At 43.8% G+C, this 20468-nt stretch overlaps 2 protein-coding genes across 3 annotated transcripts; one reads left to right on the forward strand and one right to left on the reverse strand.

Moving 5' to 3' along the window:
* The first annotated feature begins 150 nt into the window (after positions 1–150).
* On the forward strand, positions 151–8518 carry LOC118217005 (protein Tob2). The gene is made up of 3 exons (XM_035398724.1): positions 151–397; positions 2758–2856; positions 3199–8518. Exon 3 carries the CDS (start codon positions 3222–3224, stop codon positions 4446–4448), a length of 1227 nt encoding a protein of 408 aa, XP_035254615.1. The 5' UTR covers positions 151–397; positions 2758–2856; positions 3199–3221; the 3' UTR covers positions 4449–8518.
* A 1043-nt stretch (positions 8519–9561) lies between these two features.
* Positions 9562–20468, reverse strand: tefb (TEF transcription factor, PAR bZIP family member b). 2 transcript variants are annotated; one of them, XM_035398398.1, is made up of 4 exons: positions 20152–20468; positions 14370–14834; positions 13760–13980; positions 9562–13578 (listed from the first exon to the last, which is right to left on the reverse strand). In XM_035398398.1, exons 1-4 carry the CDS (start codon positions 20249–20251, stop codon positions 13363–13365), a joined length of 1002 nt encoding a protein of 333 aa, XP_035254289.1. In that variant the 5' UTR covers positions 20252–20468; the 3' UTR covers positions 9562–13362. The 2 variants fall into 2 exon arrangements, with proteins under 2 accessions (XP_035254289.1, XP_035254288.1); XM_035398397.1 differs by lacking the exon at positions 20152–20468 and adding an exon at positions 15921–17928.

Consider the following 20468-nt stretch of genomic DNA (forward strand, 5'->3'; position numbering starts at 1 on the left):
TATTTTATGTCTGTGTTTATTATTTACATATTTTATGAATTATTTATACAAATATTTTTTCCACTCCAAGCCACAGTGCAAAGGGTTAATCGTGGAAGCTTATAGAAAGTAGTCCCGGTCCCAAAAACGTCACAGACCGGGGGTGCGGGCAACAGAGGCTGGTATAAATGCGCAAGGTTGTCAAACAGTAAAGTTTCCTCTGGGTGTTTCATATGCACTTCGTTGGTTGTTGAAACGGAGGCCCACTTCTACGATAAATGTATATGAATAAAATTTAACAAAACAAAAGACATTAGCACTGTCTGTAAGCAGCTAATTTCCAAAGCCATATACCTTGCCATTTCACTTACACTTACGGGAATTAAAAGCGCAGGAACAGAACACAAGCTGGGCATCAGTAAGTATACATAGCAGCCGCGTATAAACATGTATGACATTTTACATACATTTTATATTCCAGCGGTAAACGGTGCATTTCCCTACAATCATATCTGTTTTGTGGGTTGGGAACATTGCTTGGTATAAAAAATGAATGTCGAACCTTGCCTGAATGTATAATAGGTGCTGTCAACCATTTTAGAATCTGGTGTTTTGAAAATGCCATTTTAACTTCATTTAAAATGGATGTTTTTCCTTTTAAATGTTGACTGCATTGGAAAGTAATTAGCACCTTTGGTTATATTATTATTTTGTTTATTTTTTCAAAATACTACATACGCTAGTAAACTGCTCTCATTGTTTATGTAGCAAATGCCCAATGATTTCGTATCTTTTGAGGACGGTTGTAAATGTTTTATTGTGGACGTTATTTTTGTGCAATGTAAGACCTAAACTTGCAAAGTGGATTCTTACTTTAAAAGTCTAATTGCAAACCTAATATAACGTTTAAAGAAAGTGTGTGCCTCGTGTTATCATATGGCGAAGGGTGTTTTATCGATATCGGCTGAATTCATTACCATATAGGACACGGATGCAACGCACGTAATTACATTTCTGTCATTTAAATGCCTAATTCAAAGTGATTATTATCAGTGTATTTATATGCTTCTGGGTCTCACAATTAATTATGCATATGGCTGTATATCTGTGATGTACAGTTGAGGATTTTCTTGTAAACGTAGCGTGTTCCCCACCCCCTTTTATCCAGTCCACACGAATGCAACTTCTTTACTTGGCAAAATCGTTCTTATTTAAGCACAAATACATTTTTAATATCGCTGTATTTCCGGTTCCAAACATTTCTAGATTCAGCTTTTAGTCATAATACTGGCCTTCAGCTGCTGGACTGTCGCAAACAATGATTGTATCAATCGGCTATTAAATTATAACAGGCCAGAAATCTGGTTTTGGGGCTACTGTATACTTTATAACACTGATTTGAACTAAATTCAGGCGACAAGATTGCATTAATCTTGATAGCATTTTACGTGTACCCTGCCAGACCGTGGAAAACGCATATCTATTCAAGTCACATCCAAATACAGTTGCCATTTAAGCCTAGGGCAAAATTCTATCCGCAAATAAATCCACAGCTCTACTTGCTCCGTTCCAGTGGGTGGGTCAGAGTTTTAGATGTATGTGCGGTGCATTAAATAATCTTTAAAAATGTCGTCTCCCATTTTAAAGTTGAAACTGTTTTGTATTTTAATCACGACATTGACGGAGTGACATTGAATGACATTGAGCCAAACGAAACTACTGTAAATAATGCTGGATGTTTTTGTATATAGGTAGCATTTGCGCGTTCGAGCTGCAGAGTTTTTAGTGCTTACTCCGTGTATCGCCAACGATTGCTTGCTAATTACACAGCCACCATTTTCGACACAGATGGTGACTAGTATGCTCGTGTAGCTACTTGTACTTGCTAGGTGTGTATTTTAATATTTTGTTATTAAAGGTTAACGTTAATGGGCACATGAATAATCTTCAGAATCATACTAAATAAGAAGATAGCTAGGTTGGGTGAATGAGTAATATGAAGCTTACGGATCGATAAGATACGTCATTAGTTAGGGTTAGGATAAGCTTATCTAGCGAGCTAATGTGTATCGCAAAATTGTTTCGCACATCGGTGTCGTAGATCCTTCTCTGTGGACAGGCTAGCTAGCAAGCAAGTTTAACTTATTCGTCTTTGTAGTCACCGACTGCATTGTGTACCCAGCAAAACAAACTATAGGCATCCAGGATCTGTGCTATTGATACGGTTATATCTCCTCGTACATCTGCTTGAGCTAGCTATCTGGCAAGTTCACCGCACAACCGCTAACATGCTAGCAGTGTAGCTGGCTTTGGAGCAACAACAATGTCACCTTTCCATTCAATGACCGACCGTGAATTCCAATTTTTGTTACGATTCCTGCTTCTTTTGTACATATTTCCAATACAATTTTACTTGTCAATGGCAGCAAATATGTATGGTCTCAACTGGTCTGTGAATTGTATTCGCACAGAAATAATAGCAACGTTCGTGTCAATGAGATTGCTATTGTTTTGATTATGCGGAGGCGGATGCTCTGCGTTGTGCACGCGTAATGATGACGTAAATGACACAACTGTCCAATGCATTTTGGGGAGTGCAGTTGCCACAGGGTTGCCGAGCCTCTGCCATTTTATGTGTACATCGCAACAAAAAACAACAAATGCATAACACAGTCTGCTGCTTAAAGGTTTCATTCTTTGTCATTGTCACTCATTACAGATATCCATGTTTCTCTAATTATATTTGCTGTTTACCTTTGTTTGGTTTCTTTTTCTTAGACCTTTTCGAGGAAGGGAGCAATGAACATTTGACAACATTGGGAGGCTTAACTGATAGCGACGCTCAGCTGACAGCAGCTGCCACACTACTTCCAACAGGTTGGAATGCCCTGTCTTTCTCTGCCAGGTTACTGACATCATTATGTGCTTGATATGTAAGTGAGATAAGGGAGGGGACAGTTCAGGTTTACACACCGTAGATAACTTCAAGGTCTTCTTCTCTGCTCTCCTGAAGGTGGCATTACAACTGTACTGCTCGTTAACCCAGACAGAGCAACAAGTTTTAATATGGTGCAGGCTGCTAATACTGCATTAGTCACATTTCTGTTGGCAAATGTAGTCCAGATAAGACTGAAATGCACATACAATGTGGATGTAAAGACTTGAGCGTTAGATTGGTGTTCATAGGCCTCTCCTTGTGCCGTATCTTGGTTTAACCAGGTCGCCACCTGACTGACACAGCCATGCACCTGGAGGTGAAAGTAGCCCTGAACTTCATAGTGTCTTACCTGTACAACAAACTTCCCCGGCGCCGCGCAGACCTGTTTGGGGAGGAGCTGGAACGGCTTCTGGTGTCTCGCTTCGAGGGCCACTGGTACCCTGAGACCCCTCTGCGGGGGTCCGCTTTCCGCTGCCTGCACCTGGGGGCCCCTCCAGACCCCGTGGTGGAGTTGGCCGCTCGGCGAAGCGGCCTGGACACAGAAGAAGTGCGAGCCAATGTACCTCCAGAGCTGAGCGTGTGGATCGACCCCTATGAGGTATCCTACCAAATCGGGGAGAAGGGGGCGGTGAAGGTGCTGTATCTTGAGGATCCCCCCAGCCTGGGTAGGGAAGGAGAGCGCCCAGAGGGGGTTAATGGGGGGAGCAAAGGGGAACTGGAAGTGGAGGAGGGCAAGAGTTTGGGGTTCAACCCAGAGGCTCAGGTTTTTGTGCCAGTTGGTGGGCAGGTGTCTCCCGTCCTGCCCTCCCTGTCCAGCTCCCCCACGCCCCTCTCTGCCACATCTTGCCCAGGCTTATTTGGGTACCCAGCCCCTAGCACCCCGAACAGTCTGACTGCCCACTCCTCCAACACCTCGACGCCCCCACCCCCGAGCTCTGGCCTCTCTTACCTGCCTCCTCAGCAGCAGCCTCCGGCTCCCCCCAACCCACGCCCACCCCCCCAGCCCATCACCTTCACTACCGCCACTTTCGCCGCCACTAAATTTGGCTCCACTAAGATGAAGAAATGCGGTAGTTCAGGATCAGCGGGGGGGTCGGGAGTCGGGGTTCCCCCCCAGCCTAGAATGCTATCCCGCTCGCCCACCACCATTTCCCCCCCAGGGCTGCTGAAGCACAAGGCCCTCTCTCTCTCCCTTCACTCTTTGGGAGGTCAGGTCCCGAGCCAGCTCTCCCCCAATGCCAAAGAGTTTGTCTACCCTGCCTCCCCCAGCGCCCTCTACTTCGATACGGATGCCCCCGCCTTGCCCCCACATGCCAGCGCCTTCCAGCCCCCCCACCCTCACCCTGCCCACCCCCACTCCCACCCGACCTTCGACCCTTTCTCCAGCCCCCCGCCGGGCCCCGCCGTGGGGATCATTGATGGCAGCGGTGGGATTTCCTACCTGGAGAAGCCCCCGTTTGTGGAGGGGCTGGGGGGGTACAACCTGCAGTACCCTAGCCAGGCCTTCCAGCCTGTGGTGTTGGCCAACTAAGGCCTGCATTTGTCAGCTCAACATGTTTATTTGGGTGATGGACTAATTCTGGCTCATTTACTCATAAAGACTGCTTTTTTGTTTGTTTTTTTTTTTGTAACCTTCTTCTTACTAATATTACAGCTTAGAAATAATATAAAACGACCACCACCATCATATGTTGTGAAAATCGCTGTTTATGTTAATGTTCTTGTACTAATTTTTGGAAGGATTTTTAGTTTCTGTTTCGCCTGGGGAGTAACCAGTCTCCTGCTGCACAGAACGTTTTTTGCATTGAATGTTAAACTGTTTAAATGTTGAACTTTGATAGTATATAACCCCCTTGGGGGTTTTTTTTGATGCTCGACCTTGTGCATTTCCCCTGGGCAAAACAGTGTGAAGCACTCTAGCTCTCACTGTTGTATAATGCTGTGAAATAAGACCCAGGGCCTGCAGGCCCACAGACTGGTTGTGTGGGTCTGAGGCGATGGGTACAGCTGCTAGCGGCTAGCGGCGCTCTCTTCTCGACTAGCATGAAATTGCGGCGGACCTGCCACGACCCTGTGAAGCGGGCGGTGACACTCCAGTGTTCTTTGCTTTGTCGTGTGGCTTATTTACACTTTACGGAAACTTGGCATTTTTTAAGCGCAACACAAATACGTGGCTTTGAACTGCAGTCAGAGAACAGTGGATGTCCATGGTCCTCCACTGCAGTGTCAGGAGGGACTTGAGCAACACCTCTTTTATATACGTGAAAAATCTGCTCTGACATTTTGTATGAAATGAAGACAGAGTAAGGGGAAATTTAGTCGCAGGGATTTACAGAGGGCAAAGAGGGCAAGTAGGACAGAATGGTGAGGGGGGTGGTGGGGGGGGGGGTAGGGTGGGAGGTAGGCTAACACTAACACTGTATTGTGGGCTGGAGAATTAATGAGCTAGAGCTGAAATGGAGGAAGTGTGACAAGATGGTCTTACAGTGGGAAAGCTGGACACACACACACAAGCGCGCACACACACACGATTGCATGCAAAAGTGTCTGAAGTTAAGAGCCTGGGGATGGATGGATGGGTATTGGGCACAGTTGACCAGTGACCAGTGGTGATTGTGATAAATGGCTTTGCATGACATTGACAGTTAAGGAGAGATCTTAATAAATGAGGAGTGTAGGAGGAGGAGGAGGAGAAAGATGGAGGGAGATTGATGAGGAGGACAGGGAGGAGATCTATGGGAATTACAGTGCGTGGACTGAGGGCTTAAAACCCAGAACGCGTTTCTGCAGAGCTTCAGTACTGTTGTAAACTAGGATTCTCCCTCTCCCTCTCTTTCCTGTTTTAGTTCTCTGGTCTTGTGATTATGTTCTCTGACAGTTGCTGCTTGAATCCTGAAAACCACGGGGGGGAGAGGGTGGCGGGGTGGGGGATGTGATGAATCGTTGTGATGTTATATTTTCCTATTTTGTGTTTAATTTGATGTCGGGACTGTGAATGTTTCCTGTGATTTATATCCAGTCACTTTATATGATACCTTTGCCAGACCACTTTGATAGTTGGTGAAAAGGAGCCATGTCCCCATTGGGCGATGGTACAGAACCAGGGCAGAGGCAGCCCAAATGCCCCCACCTCATTCAGATCCACACAGCACTTTATTCACAAACGGCTGCTGCTGCTGCACACTTCTCCTGCACCGAGAGCGATCGCATCCCTTCGGCGACCGGTCATTTTCACATCGCCTGCCGCAGGCGTCTCTAGAGTACAGGAATGTATATGGAATGGATTTTAACATGATGATAATAATAATAATAGTAATAATAAACATGTTGTCGTAACGTGGAGAGGGCTGAAAGGCCGGTGATGATCTGTGGAGCTGTCTCTGGAGAGAAATGTCTTGTAATAGGGAGGAATGGAAGGGGTGAGGATGACCCTTCTCTGAGCTGAATGTTTTCTAAATTGTGCCCATAAACCTGCGTGTATAAGCTAAAAACATACAGGACCCTTGACTTGTGCTCATACTGGTTTTGCTAAACGACTGTCAGTCTCTTGCAGTTTGTTTTTATTTTATTTCAGGTTTTTGTGTTAGTTTTTTTTGGTGGGGCAGGGAGTTTTGGATGGATTAGAGGGCTGCATTTCTGTACAGATGTGGGGGGGGGAGGGGGGGTTGATGCATTTTTACATTTATTTGTAATTTATTTACAATTTTTCTATTTTTCCTGTGTGTTTTTCAAAGAATTATCTAGAACGTTTGTAAAGGTAAGAGATATATACTATACCAGTATAAATATGTATATATTTCTTACATTATTAAGAATTTTTTTTCATTGTTTAGTTTCTTACGTGCTGAAGTTATTTTTTCAAAAAATATATAAATATATATGCAAGATGAAACATGAAAAATTTAAAAGTATATAAAATAAAAGTATTGAATGTGTATCGTACCTTGTACAGAAATTGTTCAATAAAAGACGGGTAAATGTAGTCTGTAAAGTTGTTTCTTGTTGAGTTTAAAGACACGGATGTTTACAAAGACGAAACCTCCATAAGTGGAGTGTCCGGATGTCTTTGTGTCCCAGGCAGTCTGAATACCTGACTTACCGCCTTTTTCACCACCTTTGGTTTTTTTGTTTGCTTTTTTTTGTCCGTTGTTAAAGCCAAAAAAAGGAGCACGTGACTCCCCCGTTCCCTGTACTGACTGTCTTCTCTCTGTTCGTCTGTGTGACCAGGCCACTCCTTTCTCCCACTTCCCTGCGTACTGTCGGCGTCTCTCTCCTCCGGAGAGAGTTCAGTCTTGCCCTCCATCTCCGTTCTGTATCCCTGCACCCCTTCCGTAGTTCCGCCTCGCAGAGCTCGCCTCTGTGCTGCCGTCGAACCCACATCGGCATTGAGAGCGCCACGGAATTCTCGTCCCAGCGGAATTCCATAATCATTTCATTTCACGCCTCGGAGCTTCTGCGTTCACCCCCTCCCTCCCCCCCTCCCTCCCCCCACTCCAAACACGCACACACACACACACACACACAGCCATGCTGTACCTGTTCCTGGGCTAGAGTGCTCCTGATCCAGAGTGGGTGTGTTCAGCTTGCGTGTCCCCCTGCAGATTTTGGCCTGCCTCCCTGTGACAGGGCTGTTCTGCGCTTGCCCGTTTTCAGTGTGCCGTGAAAGTGGGGAGCTCGACCGAGACGTGGTCCGTATTAGTCCACCTTGGTTATAGAGAGATCTAGAGAGGGCTACATTGGGAGGTTACTGTGCTCAGTAAAACCATTTGTGGTTCTTCTTACCGGTTACTTTGACTTTGAGAAGGCCAAAATGTGTTCCTGGTCTCATTGATCAAACTCCCAGGCACTTCATTGGGGGGGGGACTGATCATCCCAGTTAATCAAATTGAGATCACATTCCGTTTATAAGGCTGGCACAGGATGCATAGTGTTGTTTGTGGCTAGCTGGAGAAGAATCTTCAGTTGCTGCAAACCACATTTGACATGGGATGGTGGATACAAAAGACCTATAGTAAAGAAAACTGTTGATGGAAGCTGTGGTTTTTGGGCTTCACAAGCCTCCATAGTTTTCTGTTGGAAATTGGAAACACCTTTTCATGCCATCACAAATTTAAGTTTTTTTTTTTTTAACAAATATTGAGGTTGTGGTGAGAGATGGTATGTTGTATATGACCTATATTTGCTTTGAATGAAGGACTTTGTACCACCAGTGTTGACTGTAACAGAGTAAATGTGTGTTTTTTTTTCTTCGTATCTCATATCTTGAGCTTATTTTCTTGTATTTTGGTTTGCTATCTGGAACAATTTTGTTGAAAAAGATTAATTTTATATGGAAAATATAACATTTAAGAAAAATAGCTATAATGAAAGATGTATTCAAATAGTGTTTTCTTTTTTGCCTGTATTTTATTATAATTTCCCTATTTTGTATCTGATCTGTAACACCCTGTAGGATGACATGGACCTTTCCCAAGCAAAATGCAATGACCTGTTTTCTGTGTTCCCTCCCAAGGGACAAACTACTGCAGTTTCTTATTGTATCGGATTCTTTTTTTAAGTTTGTAATAAAAAAATGATGACAAAAATAAGCATGAAAAATAATCTACTTGTCTTGTCTTAATCTGTTTTTACTTCCAAATGTTCAATGAAAAATATGTGAATACAGTAATTTAGACCTTTTTATGTTTGTCATATCCAAAGAATTGTATTATTCTTATATGTACTTGATTTACTCGCCATTTGAAGGGTACCTCAACCCCCCCCAACACACACTCACACACAAAAGCAGTCCTATGATTTATCTCATGCATTCAACTCACTACTGCCTCTGCTAAATTATGTGACATTCAGTTGCAATATTTCATTGTAAATAATGTCTATGACTAATTGGATTTTAGCTGTATGTTAACTTTTTTGTGAAGCATGTCTTGATTTTACAATTTTTAGGAGAGTTCCAGCCTCCAGCTTTTTAGACACCCCCTCTCCACTGCTCTGTCTGCTCAAGATGGCTGTATTTAGTCAGATCAGCTTTCTGTCTTTCTCGAATATTGTCTTCCACTCATCGCTCAACCTCATCTTTCCTTTCCTTGCATCCCCTCTTCTCTCTTCTCCCTCCAGCCTCTAATGTTTGAGGTAGGCCTTATGTAACATCTTTCCCTTGTGAGCGAATTACATAACCCACTGCACGCCTTCAGAATAATAAAAAGGGGGTGGGGCCAGGCAACTGTGAATATCAAATGAATGGGCACCACATTTTGCTCAGTGAAATGAAACTCGTTCCTTCATCCTCTTGCGTTGCTGATACTGTGGACGCCCATGTGTCTGTCTAGCAGTCGCTCCTTGTAGTTTATATTCTGTTCGAAGAAGCCCTGATCTAGAGCAGTTTCTACAGCCTATATTAATGCATAATGCTTATTAATACAGCTGGATTTCTTTTTCAGGTTTCAGGGTATGTACATTATACAAGTGTACAGTAGCAGGGTCCTACCTGAGATTCAAATCTGCAAAGTCTCAGCTAAAAGTTCAGTCCCCAAATAATTTTACCCTCAACTTCACCAAACAGAAGGCTGATTCAAACAAGTGAAGGGACACAGGAAATGGTGCAATAGAAGGGCAGTAAGAAGGCGAACTAACAAAATAATGAAATAACAGTTCATTATCTCATTTTTATTATTAATTTGGACAATACAGAACAGTAATGACATACTGTGGTCACACTATCAAATACAGAATGCACAGAGAAAAAATGCAAAATAATATATTTATAGAAAAATCTCGCCCTCTCCAAGAATATCATTCCAAAATAGTCAAAAATCGGACAAATAAAAAAACACCAGTGAGACATACAGTTTAGTATACTTTTATATAAAAAGGTAGAAGAAAAAACTTAATTGTGAAATCGCCATAACTTTTGACTGCTACATATAGGAACCTCAGTTTCAAGGCAAAACCTGCATCTCATGAGTCTATATTGCCTATTTCCTGATCTCTGACAACAACTTCAACACAGTGCATTCTCTGGCACCTCTGATATGCCCATCCCATGTGTACAGTGTAAATATGCATTTAGCATTCACTACCACTTTGTTATGCGAATATGTACAAGAGATTGCAATGTCCAGCAATTGGAAATTCCGGATAGAAGTAATGATTTGTAATTTCAGCATCTTGATTTAGCTCCACTCCATATTTATGGTGTATACTTGAATATTGTTTGTTTTGTTTTGAATTGCTTCTCACTCAACTCAAGGTCCATGAAAAGGGTTTGACTGATGACAGTAAGTAGGTTACATTAAAAAGTTACCTCACAAAACCTTGACCTCACACCATCTATGTAATGAGCTGGGTTGATGTGTTGCCTAGTATTATACAGGGTTATGTTGTGTTGCATTCGGTTCACCTAATGGGGTCCATTCCTATGACTGAGAATGGAGAGGTCTGAAACCGACCTGCAAAAACAAGTTATTGAGAAAGACCAGAGGACTTCTCTCAGAAAGGGTTTTCATGGATTTCCAAAAAAAATCTATTGACCGAAACAGCCCAGTGCAGTTGGTAAATTCAATCACATCAACCCAACCCCCTTCCTTCCCCCTAAAATTTCAAAAAACTTTGGCAAACTTTTTTTACAGAATACATTGGCTACCACTAGAGAACTTTTAATGTTAGCATGCACAAACATGTTTTAATAAGTTGTAAGCTCTGCTAAGGACCAACCATGGCTATCACCAACACAATCCCTCAACAAGAGAATTGTGGTAGACAACTTCTAAATGTCCAATCCTTTGTCCAAGGTAATTAGTTGAGTTGAGCTGTTGAGTTTTGGAGCACAAAGTTAAATTCGCATGTTTCCTTTTGAGGTGATTACATTCTCATTTTGAAAATAAATTTTATGAGATAAACTCACAATATTGTCCCAGATGAACTGCCATTCTGGCCTGGAAGCACCAAGGGTTTTGGGACATTTCCTCAGGTATCTCCACAGACGACTGAGCCACAATAACAGAAGACACCTCAAGGGATTGGGTCCCTTTAACATACACGCACAGTTCACCCTGAAAAAACTGGTTCTGTTTGAGAACTATAAATTCTGCCCTCATACACTGCCCATCAATATAACAGAAAGGACTAGGATAAGAGTTTGGTAAACTGGTCGGTGGGAGATGGAGAACCAAGAGTCTTTGTGGCTTTGCCCCGGTAAATTCTGTAAAATAGTCCATTCAGACAATCTCCTTCCACAAATTCTTTACGAAAACCATGGCAGAGTCCTTTTTAACAGTTCAAAGAAATATCATATTTAATGAAAGCGTTCAATGAGGTAAATGTGAGATCAGGTAGAACTGAAACCCAGAAACACAGACCAGCTCCAGTCCTAAGATTAAAGAACCCGTTTCAAACTAACAGTTTCATAATGCATGGAATCCAATGCTCAATCAGGTCACTTTTGTGTAATTTTTGCAATGAATATTGTTAGAAATAGGAGATACACAACTATATATTCCAACCAGATCCACTGCACTCATCATGGCCATTTGTTCAACAGACAAATATTTGTACATTTGTAAATAACTTGTAAAGAGTTAAATTCTCACGTGTGACCAACTGGTCACACTTGTTGAAAAAACAGACAATTTCAAACAACAAGACAAAACAGCTATTTACAAGGGTCTGAACCCAGCAGAAGTGGAGCAATTACTTGTGAGAAGGCTCAAATATAAAGGTCTTCCTAAAATACACTGTTACAGAGGGCCTACTAGCACCTTAATAAACCAAAGTACTAACATTATAGATGAGTTTCCTGTTTACAAACAATGGAGCGTACGGGGGCAGAAACAACTGAAATGTGACAGACTCGGCATTTAAGCCTCTCCCTCCGCGTTACTTTATCATAATTACGATTGCTGATGCAATGAAAGGTTTATATAACGACAGAGTTGTGTTTTTCTTGAAGGTAGAGAAAAATCAAAAGATATGAAGGTAGAGAAAATCAAAGATATGACATTTCAATTATGACTAAAATAGCTATAGGGCTATCTTGTGTAAATAAATGGGTAATTTCAAGATGGAGTCTAGTCTAAGCTAAAGCATGGAGTCTAGGCTAAGCTAAAGCACTCTCAAAATTGCCGTTGAAGTGACATAGACTCTGAATGATGTTTTGCCCCGTCTGCACATGTATATTTTCACAAGAAAACTCATCTATATACACCTGTAATAAGCATGATGAAAGCCCTGCCTTTGACTTCATCCACTATATAAAAGAAACAGTCTCCACCCTTCTCCTCTTCTGAAATCATCCAAAAAAATTATTTTATAAAACTGAGGAGTTGGACTGAAAGCTAAATTATTGCAAAAACATTTCTATAAATGGAACAAGAGTCGCTTCAATGTAGGACAGGCTATTTCAAACTACAACCCCCAGGTGTCACAGTAAAAGAAGCCTTTTCCTCGTCTTCGCCCGTAAACTCCTCGTTTCGTCTTTTACGCTTTTCGCTCAACTTGCCGATTTTACAATTGGTAAGTGCAAAAAAACAAGAACACACACAATATGGTGCATTAGAGAATTAAAAAGTCTATATACAATAAAACCAAATCAAACAATCACATACTTCTGTGAGATTAACCCGATTTTACTTCCCCTCAAATACGGAAGGAACACTCAGCAATAAAAATATCAAGGGAAGCTCGCAGGACGCTGACGTTTAACGTGGCAGTGGGATACAAACTTCCAGTTTTTTATCTTTCAGTTAACGATTCCCAAACCCACCCACTAATCTTGCGTCATTTCACCATGTTGTTTGCTCTGAATCAGTAAATCAACCTGCCAGTCAGTCTCTACTCTCTATTGTCCGCTCACCTCAGTAGCAGTGCTTTTTAACAGAGGAGAAAAAAGGCCAGTCACCACAGAAGAGTTCGGAAGACAGGAGGGGAAAAGACGAGGTTCACGATTCAGTATTTAAAGTGTTCATGCTTTGAAAGAGTATTGCCTTAATGGTTTACCTGTCTAAATGAAATCGAGCTCAGGCAACAGCGTGTTCAGACCTATCGCTCCTCGGCTCTGGAGGCCGGCTGGCGGTAAGGTGTAATAATTTGCCCCCCTTGCGCCACCCTGCTCTGGCAATTCTGTACGGTGCCATGAGCGCATTCCGTGTGCGTTTGTTTATGCTAATGAGAGCCGGCGCCCGGCGGGACCCCCTGAATGTGCGGCGGTGTGTGTTTGAGCGAGCACCTCGCCCTGCGTGTTCCCGCGCGCCGGCGGCGGGTTGTTGCGTCTGCGCGCGTCTGAGTCGCGCGTGTACCGTGGACGTCGCTTTGAAGCGACACAGCGGTCTGAAAGTGGGGCGGGTAAATAAAAGGGACGGCGGGATGTCTGTTGTTGAAGCTGCATCGGTCAGCGTGTCGACGCCCGTCGGCCGGGCCGACCGACCCCGCGCACGGCTGCCAGGCGCCCCTTACAGGGGCCCGTACTTGGCCTGGTAGCGGGAGACCAGGTTCTTGCAGCGGCCGCAGTCCTTGCGCAGTTCCGCCACCTCCTGCCGCAGCGCGGCGTTCTCCCGCTCCAGGAAGGCCGCGCGCACCGTGATCTGGTTCTCCTTCAGACGCCGGGCGTCGCGCGAGCGCTTCGCCGCCATGTTGTTCTTCTTCCTCCTCTCCCAGTACCTGTCATCCTGGGAGTGGGCAGGGATGAGAGCGAGAGGGAGAGAGGGAGAGAGAGAGAGAGAGAGAGAAAATGGGAGAGAAAATGTCATTCATGGCATCTCATCACAAGACATGTCCCAGCATTATTTCTAAGGCCATTGTGCGCAAGCAGAACTCACACACGCCCACACACACACGCACCCTGTTTACCTTCTGCTCGCTGGGCACAAACACCTTCTTGGCCTTTTTGATCATGGGCTGTGGTTTCAGCTCCTCCTCTGAGAAGCGGTGTTTGCGGGGGTTGAAGAGCTCGCCGCCCGGCACGCTGGACAGCACCAGGTCGGCCGGGTCCGGCTGGAAGTTCACCTCCACCACCACGTCGTCCGGGCTGATCGGCGACGGGGTGGCCCGCTCCCTCTCCTTGTTCACCTCTGATCAGAGAAGCGGCAGTTAGCGCCTTTCCGTGAGTAACCCTCCTCGCCTCCAGGTTGCACACCTGGCTGTTATACTGTTTCACTTGCACCTGGCTACAGGCACCTGCAGTTTCCTCCCTCAGGAATTGCCCCAGTCTGCTCCATATAAATAATTAATCTGTGTTTCAGTCTAGTGCACCTGTGTGGCAGTTAACCTGCACGTGTGTGCGTGTGGTGTGGTGTGGTGTGCGTGTGTGTGAGTGTGTATGTGTGTGGTGTGGTGCGTGTGTATGTGTGTGTGCGCGCATGTGTTTGTGTGTGTGTGTGTATGTGTGTGAGTGTGAGTGTGTGTGCATATGCGAGTGTGTGTGTGTGTGTGCGTGTAAATATATGTGCCAGCCCCTCACCTACGATGGTTTTGGTGGTGGATGCATTCAAGGTCTTGGAGACGGGGAGGTCATCCACGCCCTGATCCAGCTCCACGGAGGAGAGCAGGGAGACGGGGGTGGTGTCTTTAGGGGCGGGGGTGGGGGTGGGGGCGGGGGTGGGTGTGGGAGTAGGGGTGGGGCTGGAGGCGGTGGGGGGGCTGGAGGCAGTGGCAGGGGGGACCGTCTCCTTCTGCTCGGGGCTCTCCGTGCTGAGGTTCTTCTGGAGCTCCTCCTCCAGAGAAGCCGGGATCCCGTTCTCCAGCAGGAACTCGTCCAGGTCCATGTACTCCAGGTGGAAGGTCTCGCCGTCGTACGGGATGGTCTTGTCCCAAATGGCGGGGGTCAGGGAAGCAGACACGCCGCCTGTGCCCCCCAGCCCGTCGCTCCCCCCACTGCCCCTGCCCTCTCCATCGCTTGCCGAGCACAGTTTACCCTTTTCCTTCTCTGAGGGGGCAAACACAATTGAACAAAAGGAGAGAGACATGAATGAGTGCGACACAGAGAAATGGGGCGGGGCGGGGGGGGGGGGGGGGGGGGGGGGGGGGGGGGGGGGTCAGATATAGGTAAAGTGTTTAGTCAAGTTTGGGGCAGTTTGAAGGTATGAGACAGGGTGAGGGAAAAGGGAGAGCAGTCCAGGACATAACAATGGGAGTCGGGGGTACTCTAAAGAGATTGTCAACACAAAAAGATAATTTAGTGCTTCCAATAATGGCAAAAACACTTCACACAGTGCTAGTTTTCCTGACATCCCTGAACATTACGTAGACACCCTTTAGGCAAAGGTGCCAAAATGTTACTTTAAAGCTATTTGACTTGCACATTTCAGTCTGTGGAGCAAATTACAGTTTAATTACAGTCCACATTTTTCATACATTTCATGAAAGTTTCTGCTTTCTAAAGCTTTAAATGTTTCTAATGTGACACACTTTCATTATGCACGGAATCGTCAAACTGTGTGAAACTAACAGGAAACACCCTTGGGTTATTGAATCATAAGCCAGGGTGCAAGATAGACTGCTGAGTGGGTAAAACTGAGCATTAAAATGTAGAAACTTTCCTGGCTGGAAAATTCAAATAGACTCAATAGTGTGCACTGAGATCCACTCTCCCCACTGGACAGAAAACTCAAAACGTAAAATAAATTATCTTCATTGCTAAAAAGAAATGCTAAAGCATTCGTTAAAATTTCTAATTAATATTTTTTTTTTCAATAATGGCATTCATTTACCTCTGAATAATAATCGAGAACTCCGGGAATTGACACAAGCATGCGAACGATTTCGAATGTCTCTATAAAATTATAAAAATAACAGAATAGCTTGCCGATCTAATTAACTATTCAGTAGAAAAACTAGCAACCATTCGATAACTGATTTAGGCTCATTCAAACAGCATTCTGCAAGTATCTGTCTGGCTTGTTCGTTCAGAAATAACAGTTCTCCAGCTTCTGCCATGCTCTCAGTTGGAGCGCTTTGTTGCTTTCGCACCAATGCTCCATGCACATAAAATATTCGTGAAATATTACCTTACCATCATCGCAATCCTCCAGAATATTTGGTGGGGGAATATCCATGATCTTCTTCAGAACGAAAGGGAACGACCTCTGTGGACTGGAGCTTCGCTCCGGTGCCACTGCGATAGTAGGTGTCGATTCTACGGGCATGATCAGCTATGTACCGTTTTGTACGCGTGTATGTCAATGAATGCGAAACAAAGGTGTGAAGCGCTTTCCTTTGCTAAAGTTCTATTTACCAAACCTCCGCTCAAGGGAACCCAATTGCTAAAGCAAAGATTAGACTAAACAACAACACCACCACCGCACTGCCACTCCTGCGATTGACCCGATTCTCCGCCTCTCAGTAATATTCAACAGCCCCCGCGCGGATAGGTCGTGTTCGCTCCTGGTACATGAATATTAGAAGAACACAAAGACGAAGCTGCATCGTTTCCACATCCTGCATGCCTATTGGTCGACGCAGTTGCCGATCCCCCTCCATACGTTCTGTGTGCCTACATTCCGAGAGAAACGTGATAGCAAAAAGGTACATACTGTACCAGACAGATTCAATGTGTAGGATGCGGTCTGCATAGTGTACATACTCAGCCCGACAGAGTATAAGAGGGAGTCAGAAGACTTGGGCGTGAAGACCAGCGAAACTTGGTCAATGTATTGATACAACTACCCAAGTCGTATCAAATACAGAAAATTGGTTAATTGGTGAATTATCAAATTACAGCATTGTAAATAACGTAGCCCAAGCTACCCACTTCGGCGCGCTTTCAACTTTAAGCTTTCGTTTAGCTAAATGTAGCAGAATACACACACGCCCAAGCCAAGCCTCCTTTCCACACAAAAGTGCACGTGTACGCACCAGTATGTTTATGTCCCTTTACATTGAAAACACAGTGTACAAGAAATGTTCTACTGCCCAATAACGTATCGCGTGGCAAAACACGTGAAACCCCTGCACTCTCACGTGCGAGCAGTGAGCAAGGCTGCAGGGGGTAGGATTTCTTTCACGTGCGTGCCAAGGCGACGGCACATGAAAGAACGGGTACACGCGCACCCTGGGACCACTGTATAAATGATATACTAATTTGATGCTATATATTTGGTAGAACCATTTCGGGAAAGGATGTTCACTCCAATACAACTGCATCATTACAAAGGACAAACATAACCAATATATTCAGAACACTTGTCTCTGAGCTCAGTGGACGACCTTATTGCAGTCCAAACCATAATACATTGTATATTTGCAGTAAACATAAACCCGCATTTGCAGAAACACACGGCGTGATCCAACCAGTGCGTCATACTCCAAGCAACATAGAATCAGGCAATAATGCGCCTTAGCCTACATTGGATTACCTGTGGGTTTTGCTGATATCTAAGGACCCTGAACTTATGGCTCACCAGGAACAACCATATCTTATCTGAAGTTAACAGTAAAATACTAAATAATCGAGGAACACTTAACACACAAAGGACGTATAAACGGTAGCCTATAGAACGCTCAGTTAACCTGTGAGTGCGCGCGCGCGTCTGACCGCGATGCGACAGTGTGGTTTTCAGCAGGTCTGTGAAAGAACATTGTGTACCGAACAGAGTTCCAGCAGCGCTTCTATTTTTTTCCCCCTCGCCCCTCCCCCAAGTCTTCACGCAGTTCATTATCAGGGGCTTGCAAAACATGAATAGCGCGGAAAAACGAGCTGTCAGGCCACTGCCGAAAGGAGACTGTAGGCTATGCACGATTATTAATTACATTTAGAGTGTTAGGAAAGAAGCGGAATTCATTGGTTAAGCACGTTTGACAAAGAAGCCATGTAACCAGTTTCACCCTTTCCTCAGCCAGAATTCAGGTATCATACACTTTAAAGTGACAAACTATGGCTTCTAAAATGGTTAATTGAGAGAGCTGATAGACCACCTGCCATGTTACAGTTTGGCAGAATGTAACCCAAGAATCCTTACCAAGCACCAAAATGTAGCCTTTTTTTATAACGACATACTGTAAAATTCAGCATAAGAATGATCATGCCAAATCACAGTTTTCTTGAAGAAAAACTTCAGTTCTGGTGACTGCATGTCATGTGAAACTTGCAGAGCAAGGTTCAACAGAAATTGATTGGGAAGAGAGTGCATAACATAACTCCCCCTCTTTTTGTAAGCAATAGTACACTGCTACCCTGGAAAATAAGCACAATGCAAATTGCATGCAAACCAATGAGGCATGCATCTTTAAATACAATTTAGGACAAAATTTAAGACAATTAAGCCCTGAATAAATCTTATGCTAGTTTACAAAACAACACATTTTTTTGTTTGTTTGTTTTTCATTTCAGGTAATGCTTGGAAATCCTTATGACATAGTCTAAGTCCATTTTACTTGTCTTTATTACGCACTGTCCTAGCTTTGCTTCAAAGCTGTCAGTAAGCACAGTAAATCCAAGCTAAGTGGTCAGTGGTGTGCAGCAGTAGGCCTACTCAAAATGACCTTGAAGCTGTGGCACTTACGGGTATTCTCATCATGCTGCCCTGTCCCTGTTTTAGAAAAGCCAACAACTGCGGAGCAGAATTAACCTGTCGTTAAGGAATGCATGTTTCAGATGCAAGCACACCAAATTGCATTATGTGGTGGTAGAAATGAATGGGTCTTACAAATAAGGACAAAATACTTGCCACCTGGCAAGTTGGGCCAGTACAAGATATAGTTTAACCTCTGAAACTTCTGCCCAGTGGGATTCTGAAGACTTGGGATTTCCAGTCTCCAGATACTTTTAACAGAGCAGGAAATAGGTTTATATAAGTTTTGTTGTTGCGGGTGGGCTAATTTCCCAACAGGATGGGAAATCATTCTGTTTGTTTTAAGAGAACTGATACTTATTTCAATGTATTGAATCACACTTTTGGCCCAGCTGAAAGTGACAGCAAAAAAATAAATAAAAAATAAAATAAATAAAATAGGGACCATGCTCCTGCACAGGCATTTAATATATATATATATATATATATATATATATATATATATATAGCTAGACCCTGTACAAAGCTTGATAACATTTAATTGCCTTTCTTACTTTGCAGCTTTACTTGCTGAGGAATGAAGGCATTTATCTCAGAGATTGACAACATATTTCTGCTATTTTGTCTTTTATAGTTACATAGAATGTTCTGGAAATTACCATATAATTATTGATAACTGTCCGTTACTACTGTCCTTGGCGAGTGTTGAAAGTGTACTGTATGTTTGCCTACAGAACCATGTCAGATATGCACTAGCCACTTTGGCCAGCATTGGAACTGACGACGAATCGCGCTGCCAGCATGAGTCCGCGTAGTCTCCGCGTCACCACAGGTGCCATTAAAAAGTGTGCGGGTTCTTTTTTGACACACAGAAGCGGGTAAACCCAGGTTTTTACAAATGAATGCTGGTATTTGACAATAGGCTACCAAATGAATCTATTTGGCGCAGAAAATGAACTTAAGGTGCTTTTTGTAAGTCGGCTATGCCTCTGTCTCAGCGTGTGTGTGTGTGTGTGTGTGTCTTTTCATGTAGGTATAACAATTCCTGACATTCTAGATGGGCTAATGAGATTCCATAGGATTGGAATAGGATTGTGACAAGGCACTCCTTCCGTCCTATTGTAATGACAACGGTAAGTGTACAAAGCTGCACCTGTCCAGTCACATGTAAATCTAGTGTAAAGAAATTCGCCAAGCGACAACAAAAAAAGTCAGCTGATCTAATGGTGATGGCGATAACCTCGACACTGAAAAAACAAGACCACAGGTTTCCATTTCTGAACCTAAAATTATCAGCTGAAACTTCTGAAAAATACTAATACTTCTGAAAAATGTATTACAACATTCAATGCAGAATTTTAATATCTTTGCAGTCCTCTGTATAGATGAGGGTAACGACGTCCATACATTTCGAATTCTCTAAAAGCAACTTGTTGCTTCCAGCTAACAGCTCCTGCTAAGCAATTCACAAATCGTACTACAGGCAGCAATCTTGAGCGGGATCTTGAATCGTTGTCCAGACCTATGCATAATTATAACCACGCAATCAGAATTTCCAGATTCTTTAGCGTATTTCTGAGCATTATTCTCCAAGTCTCCGAGAAACGAAGTGTTACTTCACCTTAAATATAGAAGTATCAGTTGGTCCTTCAATAGACTTCTCATTGAACCTGTCAGACAACATAGCCACAATAGTTCGCTAAATTCTGCAGGTAAAATGCTATATGTCCTTACCGTTGCCATCGGTCGTCGGGAGGACAGAAAATGGATATTCAAGCAAAGCTTTTAAAACTTCAGGAATATCACTTGCGATTAATCCGTTGGCAGCCGACATCTCTGTTTGCTCTGAGAACAAATAACTCGAAGGTTTGCTTTAATAGCCCACGCTGGATCTGATATTCAAAACTCAAGTTTGACTGAAGCAAACAAGTTTGTTCCTAATGCCCAGTAAATTTGACGTCTCAAGGTAATTGCTGCTTCGTGTCATGTGGTTCAATGGCTTGGCCACAAAATAACCTGGGAATGTACACCTTCCGATTGTAGGTCATGAG

This window comes from Anguilla anguilla, chromosome 17 (assembly GCF_013347855.1).
Source record: "Anguilla anguilla isolate fAngAng1 chromosome 17, fAngAng1.pri, whole genome shotgun sequence".
Classification (NCBI taxonomy): domain Eukaryota; kingdom Metazoa; phylum Chordata; class Actinopteri; order Anguilliformes; family Anguillidae; genus Anguilla; species Anguilla anguilla.

Bases quoted from the DNA above. Each gene is read 5' to 3' on its own strand.
- LOC118217005 (XM_035398724.1), top strand. From the start codon at position 3,222: ATGCACCTGGAGGTGAAAGTAGCCCTGAACTTCATAGTGTCTTACCTG.
- tefb (XM_035398397.1), bottom strand. From the start codon at position 16,053: ATGCCCGTAGAATCGACACCTACTATCGCAGTGGCACCGGAGCGAAGC. The intron at 13,981-14,369 runs GTGAGGGGCTGG...TTCTCTGATCAG, and splicing joins CACCACCAAAACCATCGTAG to AGGTGAACAAGGAGAGGGAG. The intron at 13,579-13,759 runs GTAAACAGGGTG...GCCCACTCCCAG, and splicing joins TTGTGCCCAGCGAGCAGAAG to GATGACAGGTACTGGGAGAG.